We start from the raw sequence: 11185 nt of genomic DNA, 5'->3' as shown, positions 1-11185 counted from the left end.
TAAAATTAAGATAAGTAAGAACATGTTTTAATGATGTAGTAGAGTTTTAGTTTTGGCTCCTTGGAGCTTTCTTGGGGGGGGGGGGGGGGGGGGGCTGTCCAGTTCTAAATACATATTTTGAAAGTGTTATTAAAAAAGTCAAAAATAAATCAAAATCAAAACAATAATCAGTAATAACTACAGATTCATTGAATTATTTACTTGATAAAAGTTCAGTGTGTATCTCAGTGTTTTTGTAACCCATGAAACATGAAAGTGCAGAAGAATCTCAAAGCGGGGGGGGGGTGTAAGGGCGCGACACCTGTTCCGGTTTTGGCCTCTGGTTACTATAGCAACCACGTGACATGACTTTGTTATTCGTTTCAGAAAACAAACACGTCGCTCCGCTGCTTTGACGGTGAAACGACAATAACTAGCTCCAAAAAAAAAAAACACCAACTCGGACTGTCGACGTTTGATGACGTTTTCCCATATGTTCCGCAATAGTTATCAGGTGAGTTGAGGCCAAACAAAAAACTTTTCTGACATCAGAAAATGCCCTCGTTTTGGTCTGAACCGAGCTCCAACACCGAGGCTGAGCGTGTGTGTTGCAGGGTGGAGCCGTGTTCGAGGTCTTCAGCGGGCAGGGGAAGGACCCGGCGGCCCGGTGGAGGCTCTGCGGAGGACCGGCGGCGGTTCATAAGGTCAGTCTAACGGGACTCGACAGTCCTAACGGTTTATTTCTGTTAGCTAACCTCCAGGCAGAGGGGGACACTATCAGGCATGCAGCATCACGGACGTCATGCATCATTGAGCCTCCGATTTACACAATAACACAGCTATGGCGCCATCCCGTAGATCAGACTGTTGCTATGGTGACATCCCATAGATCACATCAGACGGTTGCTGGCTGAATTAGTGCAGACCAAGCATACTGCCAGCTAAACATGTTTCCAGCTGCAGCTGATCTGGACACAGACTTTATGGCTGAAACTGCATCTTTGTGCTTCCATAAGGAGCATTTGTCATCTGTGTGGACGTTTACGCTGCAGGGTTACCAGTCAGAGCCGTGCTTCCTCTGACTTATGTCCTCTCTTAGGAGTATAATAAAGAAGTTAAAGGGTTTGTTTACTGTCTGGACGGCAGCAGCCACACTGTCAAGATGCAAATCCCACAGGATGGAAAAATGTCTCGTAAGTCACAAATTCATTTCATCCATCTGGGCTTTTGATTTTTGGAGGGGTGAATAAATATTATTTTTTATTTACATAAAAGTATTATTATTATTTCTTTTTTCCACAGTTGGGCTCTTCCAAAGATTCCTGGTGCTTCAGGTGAATGTTCCCATTGACCGTGACTTTTCCATTGAGCTTGTGTACGTACAACAGTTAATAATTCATTCAATTGTTTTTGAGTTTGTACATGTTTACATAAATAGTCTGCCCTTTTTTTCCCAAAGTAAAAGATAAATTAATACAAAGAAAACCATCTTAGATAATACTGTAATTGCTAATTTTGCACATTTAAATGGTTTGCTTTTAGTCAGGAGCAGAATGTTGGAGATGCTCAGAACATGTATGGGAGCGTATATATAGAATGTATATATAAGGTATATAGAGCGTATGTATAGAGTGCTGAGATGTTCTATAGGTGTGACAGAGGTGGAGGTTGGACTGCACAAGGCTCAGCTTTAAGCTCCTTCCTGTTTCAGTGGTGAGGGACAGATGAGGTTAGGTAGGAATCTCTGAGGATCATGATGTTTGCAGACGACACTGTGGTCTGTATTGACAGTAGGGGGCAGATGAAGGAACATATAGATAGGCAGAGGTTTGCTCTGAAATGGAGAGGAATAAAGGTCAGCTGCAGCAGGACAGAGTATCTGTGGGTAAAAGAGAGGAACTCCAGGTAAACGGTTAGCTTACAGCAGGGGTGTCAAACTCATTTTAACCAAGGGCCACATCAGCATAGTGGTTGTCCTCAAAGGGCCAGATATAACTTATACATGTAACTAAATGTAATGAAAAATAACTGTAACTAGCCCTTAATGTTAAATAACTCATTTATTTATTGATTTATTATAGCTTTTTGAAGTGACAATTACAGTTGCATAGAAACACATGTTTGCTTGTTAGTCTAGCATAAATCCTTTTCCATTTGATTCTGTCAGGTTAGGTTATGTGGACAGTGTTTAAATCCTAATGTTTAGTTGCCAAATCCAAAAATTCAATTTCAATTCCCCCTAGATGAGAATAAATATACAACATTTTTTATCTTAAGAAATTAAAAACTTTTATGCTCTCGAGACATCTTCTCAGAATATTATATATTGCCCAGTAATAAACAGACTGCAGACACTGTCACCTTTCTGGTAGCCATGAAGCCTGACACCCATGAAGAACGTGGGGCAGGAGGCTCCGCCTTTGTTTATACAGACACGTAACGTTGCGCTGCACAAAATACTACCCAAACAAAACATGTAGTGACATTCATGTTTGGTGTTACAGAGTGACTGAGAACAGTAATAAACCCCCCCAACACAAAATCCTCCGGCAGGCGGCCGTGTTGCGCACTTAAGAACGCACACAGCTTGTAACGGAAATGAATACAAATGGAATTTAATTATGAGAACGCAGTAAATTTGTTGTATTTCCTCACGAGAGGAAACTTCTGTTGTAGAATGAGGATGTGTGCTTCTGAAAGCGCGCGCCTGTGTGTGTAAGGGAGCCGCGTGCCACGTGCAGCAGAGGCAGTGAGAGCGCGTGACGACGAGAGAGAGTGACAGGCGCGGTGGGAGAGGAGAGAACAGTCTGAAAGAAAGAAGGAAAGTCTGAACACAGGACTAGCAGAAAAAAAGAATTAGCAGCAAAGATGAACGCGTTTAATGAGTTTATTATAGTTCCAATCACGCACCATATGCTGAACTTTCAAAAAAAAAACTAAAAAAAAACAAACTGCGGTGATGAGGTCATCGTCACAGCCTTACTCGCAGGCCACATAAAATGACATGGCGGGCCACATTTCACCCGCGGACCTTGAGTTTGACACATGTGGCTTACAGCAAGCAGAGGGGAAGAAGGCTGATCACTTAAAGTGGTCCAGTGAAGATGTTGAGGGTCTTTTTGGGATGGACCGGATCAAGAAAGCCAGACTGAGATAGTTTGGCGGCATCCGGAGAAGGGTCAGTAAATATGTCTGTAGAAGGATGCTGAGGCTGGAGCTACTAGAAAAGAGGTCTACAACAGTGTTTTTCAACCGGTGTGCCGCGGCACACTAGTGTCCTGTGGAAGATGGTCATGTGTACTGTGGGAAATCACCCATTTTCACTGATCTAAAAACATTTCCCATCTCCAGGATATCAGCTCTTTGATCATCCAAAAAGGCCCTGATAAAACACTGAGTAGTTAGGAATATGAAAGATCATAAAATACTTTTTCTTTGTGTTTATTTGATTCTATTAAAGACATTTTGATTACAATGGCGGTACTGCAATTTAGCCACAGCTTCGGCATAAATAACATAAATATTATTATAGTTTTTTTGTGTAAAATCTATCAAACATGTTGTGATTATACAATTATCCAAAAATTACAGTTTCCTTTGCACCACCATTGAAATAAATATAAAAAAATAAATCACTATTTTAAAAGAATATACTGTAATTTCCAGACTATAAACTGCTACTTTTGTCACTAACTTTCAACCCTGCGGCTTATTCAATGATGCGGCCAATTTGTGCTTTTATTTAATGGTCGCCAGTAGCGATCTCGCAGTGTCAGAAGGGACCTGCCTGCATAATTCTATCTCCAACAACACGCGTGAATGCCTTGTCCCACACTCTATCAGCCAAACAGCGTAGACCTGACTTCAGTTGTTAGACACTTAAGTCATGGTGCAATAAAAGAAACACCCATGCCCAGCCGCATCCCACAATCCTTTGGTGCCATTAGACCCAACGTGTACGTGACCGCCACTGCAATGTGACGCAGCTTTCAATTTAAAAGCAATCGTTAAAAACAGTGTGAAAAAATCCACCATCACCAACAGGTTTGGAAAAGCCGGTCTGCTGTGTGACAGAAGTTTCCTTCACTGTTGTGGAAGGAAACCTTCGCGCGCGCATTCCTCGGCGCAAAGCCGCGTAGAGCACGCATAGGCGCGTGCCGCGCGCGCTTATAAGTCACCGTGTTCTCTTTTACTGGTATGTTTTTTTAACCAGCCCTGTTATTTCCACATTGCTGCTGTGTTACTGCCGGAAGGAGGGGAGAGCTGCTCTCGTGTTCCGCTGCAGCTTCCTGCTCCTTCTTAAACACGCATGCGGTTTCAGCACATATACATCCTCAAGCTACAACACAGTAGCCCCGCCTTAAACCCCTAAGACTCATGGGAAGTGGGGAATCCCGGTGTGAATTTCCACACCATAAGCGAGGGAGCTGTTAACTGAAGTGAGGTCCATGCTGTTTGGCAGATGTGGGCGTGATCAAATAAACAGACTAAACTACTATTTACTCCTCCTTGTCTGGGTCTACCGTGGTCTCAGTGACGTGCCCTCTGAATTGCCAGAACATGTGGCTTTTATACAAGTGCAGCTTGTGTATGTAAGAAGTGGTTACTCCTCATTAATTTGGGTGGGTGCGGCTTGCAATCAGGTGCGCTCTATAACCTGGCAATTATTGGATATGTTTTTTCTATGTGAGATTACATGAAATTGAATGTTAATAAACTGAAAGGAAAAACAATTACATGGTAACATTTTGAAAAATTAGTTGAAAATTATTACGGCAAACTAACTTAACTTTTATTACATCTTTTAGAAAAAAAAGCTGCAACTTCCAGCATTTTCTGCCACAATTCTCACAAAATGCATGTGAGATTGCAGAGGAACTGTACATCAATACAGACTATGAGTTTCTCCTTTATTAATTTTTGGATGCTGGTGTGCTGCAGGATTTTTGTCAAGGAGAAAGTGTGCCGTGGCTCAAAAAAGGTTGAAAAACACTGGTCTAGAGGAAGACCAAAGAGGAGGTTCATGGAAGTAGATGGTGGGAGTAAAGGAGATGCGGTTCTTCTGCACCACCGGTCCCGCTCACAACTTGGAGGCCAATTTCTAATAAACTCCTGCAATTCTGCAGAAACTAAGTCCTAAAGAGGGACACAGGTTTTTTTAGATTTGTATTCTTGTTATAATCTTTACTAAATGGAACTGCTGTAATAAAACACATATTTCAAAGCACAAACATCTGAAATGTTTGAATGTTACAGTTTTTCTCTTTATGTTATGATGTGCATGATGATGTTTGGTGTTTGTACCGTGTTTTCTTTATAGGATAACAGACTCAGACCACCAAAAAAGAAGACTTCACATATCAACGGTCCACAGACAGCTGTCTGCTTCAGTTTGGCATGCTAGGATTCCATTCATCGGACTAAAACGCAACATTGTAAGCGTGTAATTCCTCTTTAATGCATTTTGGTGATGCTTGACTTGCTTTTGTACCTTTGGAATTGTAGGTTGAAATCCCGGTTTGTGTTTTCTTACAGTGGTCTACTCTGTGCATTGACCTTCTATCAATGGCGAGGGAACTGTTCAAAGGATTTTTGACCCTGGATGGCATCACGCTGTTCGCTACCTGTAAAGTCAGGAGAATCTTCACTATGAAAGAAGAGCCTCCAGCAATGTCAACAGATGGTAACATATTTGCTTGTTTGTTAAAGCTGTCTGTTGTTCAGCACATACTACATAATGCTAAGAGCAGTTTAGAGGTCTTCACCTTGGTAGTTTTTCAAAATGTGATGTAAAATAGAGACCATTTGACCTGCTAATGGACTGGAACTAATACTGTTTGGACAGCTCTGCAACTGAGGCTCTGATGAGGTGTTTTTTTTTGTAGATATGTTTCTCAGCGGAGCTAGTCTCATGGATATCATTCCTCACCATTTGCTGTACCCAGCATCTGTCAACCAAATCACACAGGTGTTGAACAGTGAGACTTTGCAGAAGGCGGTGAAGAAGAGCGGTCCTGTTAACTCAGACAGTGGTAAGTAAGAAAATCAGCGGAGTTTTTAATCAATATACAGAAGTAAAGCTTATTTCAAGATGAAGTTAAGACATGTGTATTTATTTAAGGATAGAAACATAGTAAATGAGTAGGTTCTGTAGAACAGAAAAAAAAACCTCTTCAAACAGGTACGTTAGTCAGACTGTGGCTGGGCGAGCAAACAATAACTTAATATATAGCAATAGAACTTTTTCTAGATAGAAGAATGAGTCTACCACAATAGATTTTTATTTTGAAGGGTCCTAAATGAACACTCACCAGTTTTGAGCATTTCCTCCTCTTTGGGGAGTAAAAGTTTGAGGGTTAGACGCCACATGTTGAGTAAACGTTAGTGTGAACTTAGTCATGGTTTGGTGAAATTTGGGGAATTTCTTACGTTGTCTCCTCCTTTACCGTCTGCATGAGAGGTAAACTGTGGCATGCGAGACGCTCCACCCCCGCGGTCACTTCACCTGCGTAACGTTCAGTTTAAGGGGAAAACAGCGGAAACATGCAGCAAGTTTTACCAAGATCCAGTCAGAACGGGAGGATGAAGCTGCTAGATCTACAGCAACAGACAGATGAATAAGTGTTGATGTGGAGACGGCGCTGTTGTTAGATGCGAGTGCTATGATGCTAATGATGCTATGCTAACGGGCTGTTCGTCTGCCGCCTAAACGGAAACACGAACCGATTTAGAGTGGGACAGAATTTTCATTGGCCTAACTTTAAGACGTGGAAGATAAACAAAATAACATGAATTCATAGAATATCCATAAAAAACTGTATTTTATAAATATAACAGAATGAATCTACTTTTTTTAAGCAGCGTATTTTAACGTTACAGAGCCGGTGTTGCACCAACAACTGTGACCTGTCAGATGCTGCTTCCCTCGTGAGAGCTGCCGCTTTAATGTCAATGATTTATAATAACAATAATCCAAAACTTATTACTGTTTTCAGGTTTTTTTTTTTAACGATTTAAAATAAAATTTGATTACCTGGAAGCACAATTGGTAAATTATTGTGAATCTGTTTTTTTGTTTCGCTCAGCATGTTTGAATTAGAGCTTACAGTTAGACGACAATAAAGACGTGTTTATAACATTTAGAAATTAAATAAATCATACTATGACAGTATGGCCCTTTTGTTGTTGAACAAGAGTGTCGCCGTGTGAGAATCATTGATGTTGGTGTTTACCTTTCAGCATACTTTCAAATAGAGTGAATATCTGACCTTTAATGCATGACATATGTCTTAACCACTAAGGTTCATATAGAAATAATTTCATGCAACCAGCCGTAAGTTCCTCGTAGATTGGCTTTCTGTGCAGCAAAATAATAAGAATAATAATCAATTTCCCTGTGTGGGATCAAATAAATAAGTACAGTGACTCATGTAAATACTAGATATGATCATAATGAAATGTTTTTTTCTCCTGCATATGTTGGACCGTGTGCTTCATTGACCTTATCTGTTTTTTTGGCAGTATGATTGACAGCGGACATGTAGACAGTTTTGTCAGCAGAAGAACAAATAACTTTCATGTCTTTTGAGGATCACACTATTGACACACGCTGTACTTGCAGAGACAAAAAACAACACAATAGCAGTAAAGAATCTGATTTTTTACTGAAAATCAGTAAATAATGACTATAATAATAATGAATTTGATTCCTTTGTGTACAACTAGAATATTCAAACATTTAGTGTTCATATGAACCTAACCTGTAGTCAAGGTGTGCACTGATGTCCCAGTGTAAAGAGACATGCACCAGTAATCCTGTTCTCCTGCCTTTGTGGCCTTTTGATTAGCATGTATGTATTTGTTCTGACAGCTGTCTGAGTCAGGTGGAATCAGGAGGTAATGCCCCTCAAACAGAGTAGTGGGCACACACAAAGATGATCTTTTCATAATAGCATTCGCATTATTTGCATAACATTCCTAATGATTATAATTAAAGTGATCGCTATTAAACTAGGCATGCAGTTTTGCTGTGATGAAGTTTATTTGGTGGATGCTGCTGCTTCGCTGCCCAATCTGTCAGATACTGTTAGAAATAAGCTTCTTTTTTTTTCATCATACAGCAACAAAAATCCCGTTTATCTCACTTTTGCACCAAAGGCACTGTTGCTTTCAAAGTCAATTCATATTCATTCATCTAAATTACAACAGAAAACTGTCTAGGTGATTTTGCAATTAAATGTTTTTTTTTACCTATAATTTTTCTTTGTGGTTTTTAAAAAGCACATTATGTCTTCAGTTCTGACCTACTAGTTGTAGAACAGAGGTGGTAAACACGCGGCTCTCGGGCAATAAGCATGCAGCCCTTTTGCATGTCATCATATTTTCTATATACTGTGCCTCATTTCATCGTTTTTTCCCTCTTAAACCACACTCAAATCCATCAGAGGGTATTAAAAATAAATAATAATAAATGTAATTTGGCAGTGTGTGTGTTTTGATGCTGCTCCCACCGCCAATCATTTGCGCGGGTTACGCCCAATGCCGGAAAACATAAATAAATATTTCATGTGCGTGCAGACTGTTACTTCATGGTCAAAATAGTGAAATTCAGAGTATAAAGATGATCACAGGATGTTTCTGAAAGAATGGGAAGATTCTCACTTTTTTACAGAACAGAATGGCGTCACTATGTTTATTATTATGAGTTTTATAATAATAATAATAATTTTCAAATGTGACCCAGGCCACTTGGGGATGTGGTCCTGAATCCGATACGTATCCGATCTTTTTAAATGCGACTGCCGTCTGAACGGCCAGGCCACATGTATCCGACCCGTACGTCATTGATACGCTACAAACGTCATAATTCTGCGTTGAAGTAGGCGGGAACGAGAACATAAACATCAACCATGGTGGATGATGCTGCTGAGACCAGTCAGTGGAAGGGAAGCGAGGCCACCGATTGGATTAATATTTGGGGTGACAGCTCTATTCAGGCCAAACTCCAGGGCTCTTATAGCAACCGGGTGTTTTTTGAAAAAAATTCCAGCAAAATGGCTGAGCGTGGGTACAGACGATCCTGGCTCCAATACCAGCGAAAAATAAAAAGCCTCTGAGCCAAATACAAGAAGGTTAAAGACTGGAACAAACAAAGTGGCCGTCAATGTATCACCTGTCCATTTTACGAAGAGCTGAACCTCATTTTTGGGGATAAGCCCAGCGTTGTTGACATCCATTGTTAACGTTAGCTACTTCCGCAAACAATGAGTGACGTCGTTCACCGTTGAGTACTCTTCTGCGCATGCGGGTCATTTCTGGGTCATTTCACGTTCACACAGGAGATCACAAAAGTTCACATTTAATTGGAAATGTGAACGGCCTTGCAAAAAAAATCGAAGTTTTTCAAAAAATCGGAATTGAGCATTAAGCCCTGCAGTGTGAACGTAGACACCAGACGGATACTCTGTCCAGATGTTGGTGTATTTGTTGGTGTAAGTGTCATTAAAAGAGGAATGTTGAGATACAAAGAATTACCAGTTAAATACTTTTGGATGAATGGTGAAACATTCAGTTTTTATTATCGTAAATTCTTAATTCAGGGGAGTCAGAGCCTCACCTGCCATCAACCTCACTGCATGTCACTGAGTAGTTGTGTGTGTCAGAGAGAGGCAGATAATTAGATATTGAGAAAGAGTGTGTGTGTGTGTGTGAGTGTGTGTGTGTGAGGGGGTATCTGACCTCCAGTGTTGACTCTGTTAACTCTGTTTAAACTGCATTTGATGTGTATATTGAGGTTGGACACTTTCCTTGAAATAAACACAAGTGCAATATTTGGTGTTGTACTGTAAGGAGAGGAGTGTGTAATGGGGAATAATATGGCTTTAATTGCGCGTTTGTGTGTGTATGTCTTAGCGACTTCAGAGGAGTCAGTGCCTCACCAGCCATCAACCTCACCAACCTGAGTAATTGTGTGTCAGAGAGAGGCAGAGAAAAGAGTGCGTGCGTGCGTGCAAGATGAGAAAGAGATGCCTGTGTGTGTGGAGGGGTATTTAACCGCCAGGGTAGTCGCTGTGTTAACTCTGGCTAAGCTGCATTTGAGGGTGGATACTTTCCTTGAAATAAACACAAGTACAATACTTGCTGTTGTGTTGTAGGGAGAGGAGTGTGTTATGGAAAATAATACAGCTTTAATTGTGTGTTTGTGTGTGTACGTCTTGGCAGGTCAGTGTGTGGTGTGGCTCTTTGACTCTTACAGTGAAAAAATTCGGCTTTTGGTGTCAAACTTGTTCACCACCCCTGTTGTAGAAAATATTTTTCTCTCTCAGAACATTCAACATACTTCCCTTAAAATATACAGTTCAAGTCGCGTGGAGAGGAGACTTCTGTCTGGAACTTTGATGGGGATCAGATCAGAATCAGAATCCTTTTTAGTGTCATTTTACATGGTGATACAATGTAATTGCAGCAGCAGTACACACCGGGACGAATTGCGCGCGCGATATTCGCCGAAGTTTAACGCCTCGTGACTAAACAAAGGGCACCAATGTGAGTGTGCACACCGACGCGAAAAACGCCACGCGTAAAAGCGTCATTTTTTAAAAAACGCCTCGGGTTCGTTTTTTTGGTTTGACGCGCCGCATCAAAAACTATACGACCAATGAGAGTGGCGCTTTTGCACACGTGTCTGGAGCTTCTGAAGTAACAGTAAAACACAAGTTGGGGGCGCTCAAACACAAAACTGTCTTGCTGAGCACACATATGTCACGGCGAAGAAGATATACGCCAAGTACCGTCAACACTGCCGCGAAGAAATAATAAGAAGAAGATGAACTCACTGACGGGCATTCTAAAATATCCCCGAAAACGCTCATGATACATTTTCAGCTCTTGTACCAGTCGATAAAACTCCCCATGTTCTTCTCTTCTCGTAACTGTGGGATCAACGTCTTTTCCGGCGTCTTTCATCATTCAACAGAACAATAATTTCTTCATCACTGGAACTGGAGCTAGAGCTACTGGTGCTTGAAATATTCATGTTTTCTTTGTTTGATTCTGACAAGCGCGTAAATACTTGCTCTCTTCTTCTGAGTGAAAAGCGACTTAAAGAAGCGTAAAGTTGCGCAGCGCCACCTTGTGTATAGAAGGTATTTCTGTTTTATAATTAAGCGCCATCTAATGCCAGGGAATGAAATAGCATGTTCGCTCG

At 41.0% G+C, this 11185-nt stretch overlaps 1 protein-coding gene across 8 annotated transcripts in view; it reads left to right on the top strand.

Moving 5' to 3' along the window:
• Positions 1-330: 330 nt before the first annotated feature.
• Positions 331-11185, top strand: part of cfap20dc (CFAP20 domain containing) — a 105253-nt gene continuing 94398 nt past the window's right edge. For 6 of the 8 annotated variants that reach the window (XR_013655863.1, XM_078946734.1, XM_078946732.1 and 3 more), the window contains exons 1-7: positions 331-493; positions 594-683; positions 1079-1172; positions 1282-1354; positions 5300-5414; positions 5515-5662; positions 5865-6011. Coding sequence is in view for 7 of the 8 variants with exons in the window: in XM_078946734.1 (XP_078802860.1) it covers positions 458-493; positions 594-683; positions 1079-1172; positions 1282-1354; positions 5300-5414; positions 5515-5662; positions 5865-6011 (703 nt within the window). In the remaining variant the exon portion in view is untranslated. The remainder of the gene's footprint in view (positions 494-593; positions 684-1078; positions 1173-1281; positions 1355-5299; positions 5415-5514; positions 5663-5864; positions 6012-11185) is intronic. The other 2 variants (XM_078946738.1, XM_078946737.1) reach the window with 1 other exon arrangement.

Source organism: Oryzias latipes, chromosome 5 (assembly GCF_053564925.1).
Source record: "Oryzias latipes strain Hd-rR chromosome 5, Olatipes_Hd-rR_3.1".
In the NCBI taxonomy this organism is placed as follows: Eukaryota; Metazoa; Chordata; class Actinopteri; order Beloniformes; family Adrianichthyidae; genus Oryzias; species Oryzias latipes.
Note: the sequence above shows the minus strand (reverse complement) of the source record. Positions and strands in the feature narration are given on the sequence as shown.